This window comes from Podarcis vaucheri (genome assembly GCF_965113315.1).
Source record: "Podarcis vaucheri genome assembly, chromosome: 1".
Lineage (NCBI taxonomy): Eukaryota > Metazoa > Chordata > Lepidosauria > Squamata > Lacertidae > Podarcis > Podarcis vaucheri.
The window spans coordinates 2,530,640-2,547,228 of record NC_138759.1 but is presented as its reverse complement, the minus strand read 5'-3'; the positions used below and the strand labels follow the sequence as shown (position 1 = coordinate 2,547,228).

At 46.2% G+C, this 16,589-nt stretch overlaps 1 protein-coding gene across 2 annotated transcripts in view; it reads left to right on the top strand.

The window, feature by feature from the left end:
• MDGA2 (MAM domain containing glycosylphosphatidylinositol anchor 2) overlaps positions 1-16,589 on the top strand; it is a 413,027-nt gene that overhangs the window by 165,170 nt on the left and 231,268 nt on the right. For both annotated transcript variants that reach the window (XM_082229872.1, XM_082229871.1), the window contains exon 2: positions 10,632-10,771. In XM_082229872.1, coding sequence (XP_082085998.1) covers positions 10,632-10,771 — 140 coding nt within the window. The remainder of the gene's footprint in view (positions 1-10,631; positions 10,772-16,589) is intronic.

The window sequence follows — 16,589 nt, the reverse complement described above, 5'->3', positions numbered from 1 at the left end:
TTCCCACGAAATGCATCTGGTCGCCTGTCTCCATCTCTTAGTTCAACGGCATTCCTAGGGCTCCCCAGACAGGCTGCCGAAGATGCACGGGCTTGATTTGCACTTGTGCCGCCTCAACAAATGGCTTCGGCTGAGTTTTATTTCTCTAAGCCAATTGAAGGTGCTTTTGTGAAAAGTGCAGGGTGGAAATCAGAGGGTGCAAGGCGAAGGGGACCTCTGCAGTCTGCCTCCCCAGGGAGGGGACATTTTGCTGCCAGGCTCATTTGCAGTGGCTCCGGGGAATAGCTGCGCACCTTCTAAGCGGCCATCCTAGAATCATAGAATTTTAGAGCTGGAAGTGAACCCAAAGGTCATCAAACCCAGGAATCACAGCTAAATAAGCTCTCCAAATCTGCTTAAAAGCTTCAAATCCACCAACTTCTCTCCCCCCCCCATAATTTTTATTAAATTTTCTGTTTCACAATTTAGAATATTCATTTATACAACCTTAAAATATCAGTGACTTCCCTCCTTCTCTTTCCGTGGTTCATTTTGCATAACAGAAATCCCTGCATATTTTATATAAGCTAAACCATTCAGTATTCCATCAAAACTTATTTATACTGTTGAATTTATTTTAATGCTGCCAACATTTTCAAGTGTAGGCAACCCCCCCCATATATTCAATAAATATTTTCCAATGTTCTTTAAACGTGTGTTCTTTTTGTTCTCTTATTCTGTATGTTAAGTCCACAAGCTGCGCATATTCCATCAGTTTAAGTTGCTATTCTTCTTTATTTGGGACTTCACTCGTTTTCCATTTTTGGGCTAACAAAGCACTGGCTGCAGTGGCAACATACACAAATAACCTTTCTTGACACCTAAGAATTTCCGTCTGAATTTTCCCCAACAAAAAGGACTCTGGGTTTTGTTTTGTTTTTGCTGGAAAATATTTTTAAACATTTTTTTCAATTCATTATAAATTATTTCCCAATCCTCTTTTACCCTTTTACAAATCCACCACATATGACTGAACATACCCTCAGCTTCATTGCATCTCCAGCACTTTTCTGATTCAATCTTTTATATCTTAGCAAGTCTACTCAGAGTTAAATATCACCTGTAAATCATTTTCAGGTAGTTCTCCTTCAAGGAATAACATGCTGTGAACTTCAGATCACTCTTCCAAAGTTCTTCCCAAAGATTAAGATCTATATTATGTCCTATATGTGAATCCACCAACTTCTGACAGAATCCATTTCCATGTCAAACAGCTCTCACCATCAGAAAGTTCTCCCCAATGTTGAGTTGGCCTCTTCTTTCATGGGAGTCCACCGGTTTGTGTCCTCTGCTCTGGAGAAGCAAAAAGCAGACTTGATCCATCTTCCATGTGACATTCCTGTAGATAGCAGCAGATACGTTCTAGGCTTATGAGAATATTTTGTTATCTTGTTAGTTGATTAACGTTTGAAGGTGGCTGTTGTATCACCTCTTGGTCTCCTCATCTCCAGGCTACATCTACCCAACTCCCTTAAATCACTGACCTTGGCTTCCAGACCCTGGAGACTAGGGGAGTTGTGGAAGGAGCTCAACCCAAGAAGAACAGAAGACTCCTGCAGGGCTGAATCAGGCCCATCTAGTCCAGCTTTCCATTCTCAGGACTTGATATATATAATAACAGAACATGCTTGTAAGAATAGCCTCTTTAATCAGGCCCAAGGACCCATCTAGACAGTGTGGTGTAGTGGTTAGAGTACTGGTAAAGGTAAAGGTAAAGGGACCCCTGACCATTAGGTCCAGTCGTGACCGACTCTGGGGTTGTGGCGCTCATCTCGCTTTATTGGCCAAGGGAGCCGGCATACAGCTTCCGGGTCATGTGGCCAGCATGACTAAGCCGCTTCTGGTGAACCAGAGCAGCACACGGAAATGCCGTTTACCTTCCTGCCGGAATGGTACCTGTTTATCTACTTGCACTTTGACGTGCTTTCAAACTGCTAGGTTGGCAGGTGCAGGGACCGAGCAATGGGAGCTCACCCTGTCGCAGGGATTCGAACCGCCGACCTTCTGATCAGCAAGTCCTAGAGTATTGGACCAGGGTTCAAATCCCCACTCAGCCATGAATCTCAGCAGGTGATTTGGGGCCAGTCGCTTCCTCTCTGCCCAATCCACCCCACGGTGTTGTTTTGGGGTTGAAATGAGGAGGGGGAGAAACACGGAAGCCCCCTTGAGCTTCCTGGAGAAAAGGGTGGGGTAAAAATGCAGTTTTTAAAAATGAAATAAAGAACAGCCTTGCATCCTGTTCTCACAGTGGCCAACCAGATGCCCTGAAAGGAAACCTGGAAGCAGGATATGAGTTCAGCTGATTCCCAGCATTCAGATGTATTTGCTGCTTTCAAGATCTGGAAAGAGAGTCTTTAGACTAATTAATTTAGACTAATCAGTCAGAACTTTGGCTGTACCATGTCAGTTCCCCGTTGCCTCTGCCTTCTTGCATTCGGTTTATTTACTCCTGAGGATAGGATCCTAATGGTTTCTTTTGTACAGTTTTTATTGGGTATAATAAAAAGATGAATTCTTCTACGGGGGAAGAAAGAAAGTCTCTCCCCAACATAAATGCCACATAGTATATTACCGCCGTGTCTCGCCTGGCATTTAATCCTGGCTGACCTTCTCTCGGGAGGAGCCTCGGTGGCGATTATTTCCAGGGGTGGGAAGGAAGTGACATTTGGTAAATATGCGAGAGCTCCTGAACCATAAAAAAGCAAGGAGTCGAAATAGTAGTAGCAAGCGGCAGCAGCAACAAAACGCGATACTCTTGATCACGGCGTATGAGTTTGATCTTTACTGTCTTCTGACTCAACCATTTGTCTCTCGCGATTGTTCTGCATCATCTTAAATGGCAGGAAGTGGGATTTAGGTGAAATGTCAGGAAGAATTTATCTCCACTGAAATTGCAAGGAGTAAAAGGGGATGGAAACCAGAATCATTGCTTCTGTGACATCTTCATGGTAGAATCATAGAATTAGAAGGGGTCCAAAAGGGTTCATAGCTACAGAATACCTCACAAATGGTCCTTGCAATTTCTGTTAGATATATTCAGGGCTGGATTTAGGTTTGATGAGGCCCTAAGCTACTGAAGGTCATGGGGCCCTTTCTATGTCCAGCAGTCCTTTGTCAACAACAAATTGTTGTTTTTTGTGTGTGTTGAATATATGCTATATGGCAATTGATGGGCCTAATAGGTATCTCAAGCCATTTGCACATAACAAAATATGTATTTTATCAAAGGAATTGTTGAACTGAAATTAAGAAGAAGTATATTAATAGTGATTGGGGGGGGGGGAGCAAGTGAGTAGGGCCCTAAGCTATAGCTTGTTTAGCTTATATGTAAATCTGGCACTGGGTATATTAATGGAGGAATGGTATTTGTAACTGGGTATGGGAAGCCCGGGACGCGGGTGGCGCTGTGGGCTAAAGCCTCAACGCCTAGGGCTTGCCGATCGAAAGGTCGGCGGTTCGAATCCCCGCGGCGGGGTGCGCTCCCGCTGTTCGGTCCCAGCGCCTGCCCACCTAGCAGTTCGAAAGCACCCCCGGGGGCAAGTAGATAAATAGGTACCGCTTACCAGCGGGAAGGTAAACGGCGTTCCGTGTGCGGCTCTGGCTCGCCAGAGCAGCGATGTCACGCTGGCCACGTGACCCGGAAGTGTCCCCGGACAGCGCTGGCCCCCGGCCAATAAATGTGAGATGGGCGCACAAACCCCACAGTCTGTCAAGACTGGCCCGTTCGGGCAGGGGTACCTTTACCTTTACCTATGGGAAGCCCAACCATCTGGAGGAATTCCATGTTGAAGTTCATCTTTCGGGGTGGAGCAGCAAATTTCAAGGGAAGATCAATCTATGACATGGACTTTCAGAATAAAAAAATTCCTTCCAGTAGCACCTTAAAGACCAACTAAGTTAGTTCTTGGTATGAGCTTTCGTGTGCATGCACACTTCTTCAGATACAACAGGCTCATCTCAGCTATCTGCCAATCTCCCATTCCCACCACCCTTCTGAGTAGTAGAAGAAGAAGAGTTTGGATTTGATATCCCACCTTTCACTCCCCTTCAGGAGTCTCAAAGCGGCTAACATTCTCCTTTCCCTTCCTCCCCCACAACAAACACTCTGTGAGGTGAGTGGGGCTGAGAGACTTCAGAGAAGTGTGACTGGCCCAAGGTCACCCAGCAGCTGCAGGTGGAGGAGCGGAGACGCGAACCCGGTTTCCCAGATTACGTGACTACCGCTCTTAACTACTACACCACCCTCCCCACCTTCTCACTATATAGAAGGATCTGGCAACTTCTGTTTCAGTGTATCTGAAGAAGTGTGCATGCACACGAAAGCTCATACCAAGAACTAACTTAGTTGGTCTTTAAGGTGCTACTGGAAGGAATTTTTTTTATTTTGACTATGGCAGACCAACACGGCTACCTATCTGTAAATGGACTTTCAGGACTTTCTGATCGCAAGTTGGTTTCTTTAGTTCAGGGGTCAGCAACCTTTTTCAGCCGTGGACCAGTCCACCGTCACTCAGACCTTGTGGGGGGCCGGACTATATTTTTTTGGGGGGGATGAATGAATTCCTATGCCCCACAAATAACCCAGAGGTGCATTTTAAATAAAAGGACACATTCTACTCAGTAAAAACATGCTGATTCCTGGACCCTCTGTGGGCCGGATTGAGAAAGCGATTGGGCCGCATCCAGCCCACGGGCCTTAGGTTGCCCACCCCTGCTTTAGTTGGAGAAAAAGCTTGTGTTAAACGAAGGCCAAGGATGCTTGAGTGACTGGACAGTTCCCTTTCGGTCACAAATGCATGGATGGGCTTTGCAGTCCGAAGCCTTCATAAAAGTTGTTCCCAAGAATGCCTGCTGACATGAGGATGGCCTGGGCAATGTCATTTAGAAGGATGTTGCCCAGAGGTCTGCTGGGGTACAACCCTTTGCAGAGGGTAGACAGGACAGGTCTGGGGTTGTTGTAGCTGCCCATCCCCAAGGGCCAGGAACGCAGTGAGGGTGGGATTGCACCCTGCATGCGTCCATGGGAGGAGCAGGGAACAATTTCTGGTGACAACCCTATGGCAAAAGAAAGCCCAGAAGAAGCCTGTTTTTGAAGCAGTCTTGCTAATTTAAAAGTTGGGCATCTTGCTCATGCATTCTTAGCCAGTTGGTAGAAATGGTGCGTGTGTTCGTTCGTTCATTTGTTCGTTCGTTTTCTTTCTCTCTCTCTCTCTGCCTTCAAATCCCTCCTCAAAATCTATTTGATCCTGTGCTTAAGCCCTTCACCTGTTCATTATGCCAATCTGGGAATAATATACCAAGAAAAAAGCACACCAAGAACTCAGGTCAATGTAAGTTTCAATAGTGGGAGTCGTCCCTGCTCACAAATCAATAGTCAATAGTAACAAAAACTAATCCATTCAAAAGTATGTATTCTGACAAGGATTACAAACTCAAATAGAGATTACAAACTCAAATGGATTAGTTTTTGTTACTATTGACTATTGATTTGTGAGCAGGGACCACTCCCACTATTGAAACTTACACTGGCCTGAGTTCTTGGTGTGCTTTTTTCTTGGTATAAATCTGGGAACAATAGCAAGTGGACACTGACTGCGGAGCCAGGATGTAGCCACAAACTCTACTCTTGAGTTCCATGCATTGAACTGAACTTCTGTGCAGACCCTGATGTCAGCATCGCCCTAGAGCCAGTGCACCAACTGGACTCATGTACCTCAACCCCGACTGGGCTGGGCGAGCTGGGTAGCACCGCCAGAGACCTCCTTCTCGCAGGAACAGGTCACAGTGCTGTGGACTCACAGCTTAGAGCTGAGAGCACCGGATTCACTGTCTCAGTAATACAGTCGTTGCGCAGCAGAGTTTTGCAGAGTCTTGCAGAGTATAAACCACTCGGAGAGCAGCTCTGTAGAATATCTTCCTTTTATTCTATAACTACAACTATGATACAAAACTATATACAGAGCTGAATATTCTGAGCATAAATCAATGCTACACTGAGAGTCTGCAGCTGCTCTTAGCAGCAATATTATCTCTAGGATCTCTAACACTCTCACTCTCTCCGATACACTGACTGACTGACTCTCTCTCACACACACAGAGATGTTGCTGGGCAGAATAAGTAGATAGGCAGGACACGCCTCCTCCTCTGTGGAGAGTCAGCAGAGATCATCAGGAGATGGTCAGGAGATTCTTGGGTATGGGAGGGGTGAAATCTCCTCACCTACACCCATTGGCAGAGGAAGTGGACAGCCCCTGGCACCACTATTCTGGCAGGGTGCCATTGCAGCGGCCCCCCCAGACCCAATAGGTGGTGCGCCACACCCCCAAAACGCGCACCACGCCCCTGTGGGTGGCACGCCACGCCCTTGCGGGCGGTGTATCGTCCCCCTGGGATGCGCACCACACACCCTGGGCGCGCACCACACCCCCGTGGGCGCCAGCCGCGTCCCCGCCTGCTCTCGGCCCCCAATAGCGGAGCATGCAGCTTTGCCACTGCCTACACCAACAGATTCTAAATGTTGTTGCCAGGGTCTTGTTTCTCTGCGATGGAGCTCAGGCTCCGTCTAGCAACAGGTGGCATAATCAGCACCGCTGGCCTATTTGCAATGTGCATCTCTGAGCAGTAACTGTCTACCTTGAAGAACATAAGAAGAGCTTGCTGGATCAGGCCAATGGCCCTTCTAGTCATAATAATACTGATAATAATTTATTATTATTTCTACCCCGCCCATCTGGCTGGGTTTCCCAGCCACTCTAGTCCGGCACCCCGTTCTCACAGTGGCCAAACATGTTAGGATTTTTATTCATCGTGCTGCTCAGCAAGTAGCACTGTGGTTCTTTATATCATGTGAGTGCCTGAGAGCGTGAGACAGGAAGTCTCAGTACTGCTGGAGAAGCTACTTTCACTTCTGTGTGAGATGCTGTTCTGTACTGGTGCGCAGAGAGCACAGACATGCTGATGGATTCTTTGTATATAAGACTATAAATAAAGTAGTTTTAGAACTATGATTGTCTTTTTCTTCTGTAATGAGATGCCATAAGACGAGCGTGCTCCTCTCAGGAGGGAGGGGTCGCTTATCACTGGTCTCTCTGGAATGAGGAAGATTTCCAGCCAGAGGGTGACCACCGAAGAGACGCCCCCAGTGTCTTGGGAAGGTGGTGGCCTTCCCGGGTGTTTTCCCAACAAAACAGATGTCTGTGGGAAACCCCAAAAGCTCCAGAGCTCTCTCGCCTCCTGCGGCTTCTGTGAAGCTGTGAAGGCAAAGCATAGCATTAATCCTGGCTAGTAGCCATTGAGTAGCCTCTCCTCCTCCGTGAATTTGTCCAATCCTCTTTCTTTCTTTCTTTTTAAATATTTTTTTTATTAATTTTTAACATACAAAATTATAAAACGTACCACACAAAATTATCACAAATACAATCTTACTGGACTTCTATCAGCACCTCTGATAATCCTCCATATTGCAACACTTTCCTAATTTAATATTGCCTTTATATCTCTTATCCTATCTTCTCTCCTTTTCCATTTTAACAATATTTCCATTAATACTCCTCACAGAACTTCTTGCAAACCTACAAACATTGTCTGGTCATCACGAATAGTTCTGTCCATTAATTTCATCCTCCATTCTTCCACTGTTGGAAATTCTTCTTGCTTCCATTTTTGGTCCAATAATATTCTTGCTGCTGTTATCCTCTTTCCAATCCTCTTTCAAAGACATTAAGTTGGTGACCATCCCTGTCTCCTGTCGAAGTGAGTTCCGTAGTTTAACTCTGCACCATGCGAAGAAGGACTTTCTTTTATCTGCGCTGAATCTTCCAACATTCAGCTTCATCGGATATCCACAAATTCAAATATTAGGAGAGGGGGAGGGAAAACTTTCCTCTGTCTGCTTTCTCCATGCCACGAAATAAAGGAGCTCGTTTTTAAAAAATCAGGGGATGGCGCTCTCTCTCTCACTCTCTCTCTTTCAGTGTGTTTGATTCTGTTCTGTTATTTTAATGGGCCAATGGAATTCCCACCTCCATAGACATCACTTCTACAGGACACAGGACACTCATCTGGGCTGAACCGCCGCTTGCAATTAAGTTTAAATTCTGCAGAGTGTTAGTTAATGTTTGACTGTCAATTCCCACTCAAGGATTGGAAATTGAGCTACCTAGAAAAGGAGAGGCATAGGGAGGCCTCTTTATTTTATTTTACGATGATTGAGTCGGAGGCCTGAGTGTCTCCAGTAAGCCAGCAGGCGGCGCCTCCCGTGGAGAAGAAGGGGCTGTTGGAGATGAGTTGTGCAAAAGAGAGGGAGGGTGGGGAGGGTGTCCCATTGTGCCAACTGCTTAGTTTTATTGTCCTCATTAAAGTGCTTCGCTTGCGTAACGAGCGAGATAATGCACTTCAAGCAGTACATACAATAATGAAGGAACAATAATGAAAAGCTATTTTTTGAAAATTAAACCCAAAATAACCAGAGTTTTTTTTTAAAAAAAATTAAAAATGCAAAGTTTCCTTTGGAGGGTTCTTGGAGATTAATAAAAGGATGATGGATGGAGCCTTGTCTGCTAATTTCCCACCATTGCCGTGGGATGCAGAGATGGAGTTTTCCCCACCTGCAGATTCAGCGGAGGGGAAAATTCTGTACATGCCAGTGAAATGAAAAATGGGGGACAGGGATCTCCTTTCAATAGGACTTCGATGTAGCCATGTGAATCTTTATGAAGTTCTGGGTCGGAAGAGTGTTGTTAAGCATGCCTTCAACTGTTGGGGAACCGCTGATGGTTCCATTAGCTTAAGCTAAGCTGGTAATTATCTGGTTCCTAGTGCTGGTGGACCTGAGATCGAATCCTGATGTCAATTCATGTCCACTCTGTCCATTTTCCATCTCATAGTACCAAGCGATTACTGTGGTGACATTTCAGCTGGCATAGCTCAGTTGGCAGAACATGATATTTTTTAATCTCAGGGTTGTGGGTTCGAGACCCGCCTCAGACAAAATATTCCTGCATTGCAGGGGGCTGGACTAGATGGCCTTCATGGTCCCTAACAACTCTACCATTCTATGAGCTATTACAAGGGGAACCTGTAACAAGATGTTGCAATGCCTTGTTCAGGATGACAAGGAACCTTTTCTGGGATCATGTCTCCAATGGGTTTTCTTTCCGCCAGTTTTCCAGGCTGGTTTTCTTCCTCCACTTAGGGGTCCTCCCCACAGATATTTTGGCACTTTTAAAGTTCTGCTGATACCCCCCCCTCTTTTGTGAGGGTAATGCTCTTTTGGCTAGAGCTAGCACATGGAGAAATAGTTCACTACAGTGATAAGTCGGGTTAAGTACTTAATTCGTTCCAGAGGTCCATTCTTAACCTGAAGCACCACTTTAGCTAATGGGGCCTCCCACTGCTGCCTCGCCACTGCTGCACGATTTCTGTTCTCATCCTGAAGCAAAGTTCTTAACCCGAGGTACTATTTCTGGGTTAGCGGAGTCTGTAACCTGAAGTGTCTGTAACCTGAAGCGTCTGTAACCCGAGGTACCACTGTATTACTATACAGAATTAATGTAGTAGTCACAGAATCATAAGATGGAAAGTTGGAAGGGACCCTAATGGTTACCTGGTCCAATGCCCTACAGTTCAGTGGGGTTATAGGTAAAAGGTAAAGGTAAAGGATCCCTGGACAGTTAAGTCCAGTCAAAGGCGACTATGGGATTGCAGCGTTCATCTCGCTTTCAGGCTGACGGAGCTGGCGTTTGTTCACAGAAAGCTTTCCGGGTCATGTGGCCAGCAGACTAAACCGCTTCTGGTGCAACGGGACACCATGACAGAAACCAGAGCGCATGGAAATACCGTTTGCCTTCCCGCCGGAGCGGTACCTATTTATCTTCTTGCACTGGTGTGCTTTTGAACTGCTAGGTTGGCAGGAGCAGGGACAGAGCAATGGGAGCTCACCCCATTGTGGGGATTCGAACTGCCAACCTTCTGATTGGCAAGCCCAAGAGGCTTAGTGGTTTAGACCACAGCGCCACTCGCGTCCTCTTCAGTGGGGTTATAGCAGGTGTCTGACAAATGAACGAATGAATGACTGTACATGAATTCATTGGTTAAAAAAGAGAACAGTCCCTGCCTCCAAGGAGAGTACAATCTCAAATGAAACAGTGGGAGCCATAGCTGTCAACTTTCAGATTTGAAAATAAGGGATCAGCAGCCTTGAAAATAAGGGATCAGCAGCCTCACCTGTCCCAGGGACAGTCTACGGGATATCTAACAATCTGGGATAGCAGCAGGAAGCAGCGGGAAACGGCGCTGGAATAAGGGAATTTCCTGCATAAAAAGGGAAGGTTGACAGCTATGGTGGGAGCATTGCCACAAAGGATGTTTGGCATTCAGTTAGGGTTGTGGCGTACTAAGGGGTCACGCATACAAGGGGGATGTGCAAATTGCTTCCTTTGGCACCCTCAATTGCTATTTCTGCGTCTCATCTATCATTAATGCTTCCGTTATTTTTTTCTGTGCATCGACAAGCAGAAAGTTCACGGTTTGGTTTTGTCATGTATCCTATTTTCAAAATGATAACAGCGATCTCCTTCCGGTTGTCTTGCAGCCCCACCCACAGTGAGGATCATCCACTCAGGCCTGGCCTGCAACATTGAGGAGGAGCGGTACTCGGAGAGAGTGTACACGATCCGGGAAGGGGAGACGCTGGAGCTGACCTGCTTGGTCACCGGGCACCCTCGGCCGCAGGTGAGCTCTTCTTGTGAGGCGCGAGGTCCACAGCTGGATTTGCATCTCTTAAATTGGGGGAGGGAGGTTTTTCTTGCTTTTACCTGTGATATTTTTGTATGACGTCATAGGCTGCTTAGAGACATCTTTGTATCAGGATGTGGAATGCACCAAACCTAGGTAATTAAATGACCTTACAGGGATGTTGTGAGCACTGAGAATATATGACTGGCCACTGCAAAGGCAGGTTGCTGGACTGGGTAGGCACCTGGCCTGATCCTGCAACTCTCCTAGGTTGTTAAGGCCCTTCTGCAGCCCCCGCAGTGGACAGAGAGACTGCAATATATATTTATATGGGGGCATTGCTTCCATGGCAACTAATGGATATTGACAGGGGGCAGGTGGGGAGACGGGACTCCCTGGTCCTGAATCAGGTAACTGTGCCCCTAAAGGACCAGGTCTGCAGTCATTTTGTGTGTGTTTTTTCAAATTTTTTAATTGATTTTTCCAAAATTTTTAAACTAACAAACAAACATACTGTTAGGATATTTCCGTTCCACCTTAAAAGGGAGCAGGCTTTGAGAGTCACAGAGCCTGCGTATTTCCTGTTCACAGGATGTTTATGTTTTCTGTTGCTTTCGTTTTCTCTCTGTGTCGGAGACACTGACGCAGGCAGTCATGTCTTTCTTTGTTCTGATCAACGCTGAATAAAACTTGTAAATAATGCTCTCCTGCGTGCAACTTCTGCTGTGAATTATCTGCTGATAGAGTGTGCATGAGCTCCGGAATGTGGCTACTAATTTCTGGAAACTCGTGTCACTAATTGCTGATACTGCGTGCCTACCAGAGGTCGATGGATCGTCTGGCAGCACAGCTTGGGGGCCATAATGGACTTTATCTCCCTGGCAGTATCCCAACACATACATCTTAACTGTACTTAATCCAATCTTGGTGACATTATTAAGTGACCTCCTCAAATTCCCCTGACTGAATTTCAATATATATCATTGTAACAGTTTTCCAAAACAAATTTCTCATAAAATTTACTTAATCAGTTAACATCTTTATTTCTTTTCATCTTTACTTTCAACATATCATTCTATAACGTCACATATTCAAATCCTAAACCTATCTATTATTAGTCTTTAAATTAATAGTCTTTAAATTTCATCCATTCCTCCTGGTACTCCTCCTCCTTCTGGCTGCGGACTCTTCCAGTCAGGACAGCCAGCTCCGAAAAGTCCAAAATCTTCATCTGTCATTCCTCTACTGTTGGTACTTCTTGTGTTTTCCAGTTCTTGGCTAATAAAATTCTAGCTGCAGTTGTGGCATACAAAAACAATCTAACACATTTTTGGGGCAATTCCAAACCTGTTATTCCAAGAAGAAAGTCCTCTGGTTTCTTAATAAATGTATATTTCAACATTCCCCCCCCCAATTCATTGTAAATCTTCTCCCAGAAGTCTTTCAACTTAGGGCAGGTCCACCACATATGATAAAAGGTACCCTCTTTTTCTTTACATTTCCAGCATAGATGATCACCATTATCTTTGCTAGTTTTACAGGGGTTAAGTACCATCTATACATCATTTTCATAATGTTTTCCTTTAACACCGTACATGCAGTGAACTTGCAGGTGTGCAGTCATTTTGGACTCACGGCTGTCCATGGAAGTGCAGGTTATTTGTGGGTTCAGGGCAGCTGTCTACAGGTAGGCTGAGACCCTACCTGCCTGCGCACTGTTTCACCAGAGTGGTACATGCTCTGGTTATAATTTCTCACCACTTGGGGATGGCACGGAACTGTATCAGACTCCTGGAGGACTCCTAACCATTGCTACCTGAGAGCTTCAGGTGCTCTGAATGGCTTGGTGTGGCTGCCAGCTTTTTGTAGTGTCTGGAAAATGGCTTCCTTCAGCAGGCATAAACTCTGATGCTACTCTGGCAAAACCAGCCTATCGTGGTTCCAGCATGTTGCACAGATCAGTGTGTTTTCTCCCCTCAAATCTCTATTTTCTCATCTCAGGCCCTGGAAGGAAAATTGATTTCACTTCATTTTACCAGTTTATGGATTTGTCTCTCCCTCCTGCTCACACGCTGATCATGTCCGCCTGTCTCCCATCCTCTCTCCTGTGTTCTCTCTCTCTCTCTCTCTCCTGTTCTCTCTCTCTCTCTCATTGCAACTCTCAGCAAAGAAAAGGGGTGGGAAAAGCCGTCTCTTCCGACAATGAATTGCTTGAAGTCCCTGATGAAGAAAGCAAGCCATGGTAGTGTCCTGCCAAGGGGGGTGAACTTGGAATCAGGAAGTCCATGGCTTAAGAATATAAGAAGGATCAGGCCAGGGGCCCATTGGATATTGCATGATGAGAAGGGGAGACTTTCTCTATCTGCTTTCTCCTTGCCCTGCATTCTCTGCAGCCTTTCTTGATGGGAGTGTTTCTCCATTCCCCCATCATTTTGGTTGGCTTGAATCTTGCCTCTCCCATGAACTCCCAGGGTGGCCTCAGACATGCCTCCCTCTATAGAATCAGAGAATCGTAGAGTTGGAAGGGACCATGAGGGTCATCTAGTCCAAACCCCTGAAATGCAGGAATATTTTGCCCAAAGTGGGTCTTGAATCGACAACCCTGAGATTAAGAGTCCCATACTCTACCAACTGCAACTACACTGTCCTACCTTACAGAGCTGTTGTGAGCACTGAGAATATATGACTGGCCGCTGCAAGAGCAGGTTGCTGGACTGGGTAGGCACCTGGCCTGATCCTGCAACTCTCCTAGGTTGTTAAGGCCCTTCTGCAGCCCCCGCAGTGGACAGAGAGACTACAATATATATTTATATGGGGGCATTGCTTCCATGGCAACTAATGTCCCACTTAATGGATGAAATTATTCACATTCTTCCTGGCTTCCTGCATCAGAATGATGCAAAGTAGAAAATTAAGTAATTTGCCAAAGTGTTTGATATTGCAGCACAGATAATGGCTAAAAAGCATTCAGGGAGTGCCTTGTTTTGTAGAGGAGGGTTGTGTACAGACAATCGTAAGCATGTCTACTCTGAAGTATGTCTAAAACAGCCGTCGTGTTATACCACTTGCCTGGGAACCGACCACGCAGAGAGTTATTTCTGAGCGCAGGACTGCAGCGTTCGACAACCAAACAAGATCCATGCAGAGGTCCTTTCCTTCAGATAAATTGGAAAACATAAAACAAGCATGACCCCTGGTTGAGGCCAGCCTAACCTCCCTGTGGCCTGGGACCTTCAGGATGTTTTTGTTTGCAGACCATAGGTTCCTCCGTGGGACATACCAGGAGAGGCGGTCCCGTAGGTACGAGGGTCCTAGGCCGTATAGAACTTTAAAGGTTAAAACCAGCACCTTAAACCTGACCCTGTACTCCACCAGGAGCCAGTGCAGCTGGTATAGCACCGGGTGAATGTGATCCCGCGGCGAGGACCCCGTAAGGAGTTTCGCCGCAGCATTCTGCACCCACTGGAGTTTCGGGGTCAGTCTCAAGGGCAGCTCCACGTAGAGCGAGTTACAATAATCCAGCCTGGAGGTGATCGTCATGTGGATCACAGCAGCTAGGTCAGTACCTTTTGTTTAGGCACCTGAGAGCGGGGTCTGTAACCCCAGGAGAGTCAGTGAATCCTCTGGGAACATGCAGAATGAAAGAAATATTTATGCACAGCTTGTCCCCCAAGGTGCAAGGTTCACTCCTTAAAATAAAATGGAAGGTACAAGCAGATTTCCAACATTTTTTGAATGAAAGCTGTTGATGTGAGTTTGCACAGCAGTTGCTTCCTTGTTCCAGGCAGCTTGTGGTTACATGTAAAGGAACACTGCACTCATTTGTTCTTTTGTAGCTCAGCAGTCAGTTTGGCCTTTTGTGCCAGGTCACCTGCTTCTGGGGTGTGTGGAGTGTTAGGGGATATGTTGTGCTTCTTCTGGGGTAGCTTGGTTCCCACCCTGTGGCTCCTAGAAGCTGTCAGCAGGTGACAGCGGCCACACCTAGGGAACGGCTTCAACGGGCTGGCTAAACCAGGAAAGGTAGCCGATGGGTCTCTAACCCTTGATACGTTAGGGCAGGCATCCCAAATGCAGCCCTCCAGATGTTTTGGGACTACAACTCCCATCATCCCTGATCACTGGTCCTGTTAGCGAAGGATGATGGGAGTTGTATTCCAAAAACATCTGGAGGGATGAGTTTGGGGATGCCTGGGTTAAGGACTTCCCCTGTGTGTGTGAAAACAGGGAGTGGGGTGGATGAGACCAAGAGGGGGTGCAATGGTGAAGAAGACGGATTCTGCATGTGCTATAGAGGGAAGTGAGGGGCAGATGGGGCTCGTCCACCTGGGAAGGGAGCCCATGTGGGCAGGGCTGGATTTAGGTTGGATGTGGCCCTAAGCTACTGAAGGTAATGGGGCCCTTTCTATGTCCAGCTGCCTTTGTCAACAACAAATGGTCACTGTTTTTTGTGTTGAATATATGCACAGACTAGGACCCTTGTACCTACGGGACCGCCTATCCCGGTATGCCCCATGGAGGACCTTAAACAGCAACACCCTAGAGGTCCTGGGCCTTAAGGAAGTCAGATTAGCCTCAACCAGAGGCAGGGCCTTTTCAACACTGGCCCCGGCCTGGTGGAACACTCTGTCTCATGAGACCAGGGCCCTGCAGGATCTGATTTTTCTGCAGGGCCTGTAAGACAGGGTTGTTCCACCTGGCCTTTGGCTTAGAATCAACTTGATCCCCTTCCCCTCTTTCCTTTCTCCTTCTGTGTTGGAACTCCTATTTGGGGACTTCCCTGGCTTTTTTCTGGCCCACGTAGGACCAGTCTGGATAGTTGGCCTTGGTGAAGATTTGACGTTTTCATCCCCAAAAAAGTTTTTGATTTTAGTTTCCACTGAAATGAGGCTGCATTTTAATGTTGTAATGTTATAATGTTGTATTTTAATATTGTTTATTAAGTTGTATTCCAATCAATTGTTTTTATAGAGGGGGGTTAGCCGCCCTGAGCCTGGTTTTGGCTGGGGAGGGTGGGGTATAAATAAAATTTTATTATTATTATTATTATTATTATTATTATTATTATTCAATATATGCTATATGTTTATTTATGGACCTAATGGGTATCTCAAGCCATTTGCACATAAAATATGTATTTTATCAAAGTAATTGTTACAACCAGTCCATGCAGAATGTAGGCACCCTATATATAGAAATGAGCAAACCAGTGATGTTTTAGGGAGCAGGCGAGCAGGCGGGGCCCATGACTTACATCGTAGGAGCCTACACAACACAAAACACTGTTTCTATATGTAGGTTTTATTTTATTTCATAGAATCATAGAGTTGGAAGAGACCACAAGGGCCATCGAGTCCAACCCCCTGCCAAGCAGGAAACACCATCAGAGCACTCCTGACATATGGTTGTCAAGCCTCTGCTTAAAGACCTCCAAAGTAGGAGACTCCACCACACTCCTTGGCAGCAAATTCCACTGTCGAACAGCTCTTACTGTCAGGAAGTTCTTCCTAATGTTTAGGTGGAATCTTCTTTCTTGTAGTTTGGATCCATTGCTCTGTGTCCGCTTCTCCGGAGCAGCAGAAAACAACCTTTCTCCCTCCTCTATGTGACATCCTTTTATATATTTGAACATGGCTATCATATCACCCCTTAACCTCCTCTTCTCCAGGCTAAACATGCCCAGCTCCCTTAGCCGTTCCTCATAAGGCATCGTTTCCAGGCCTTTGACCATTTTGGTTGCCCTCCTCTGGACACGTTCCAGTTTGTCAGTGTCCTTCTTGAACTGTGGTGCCCAGAACTGGACACAGTACTCCAGGTG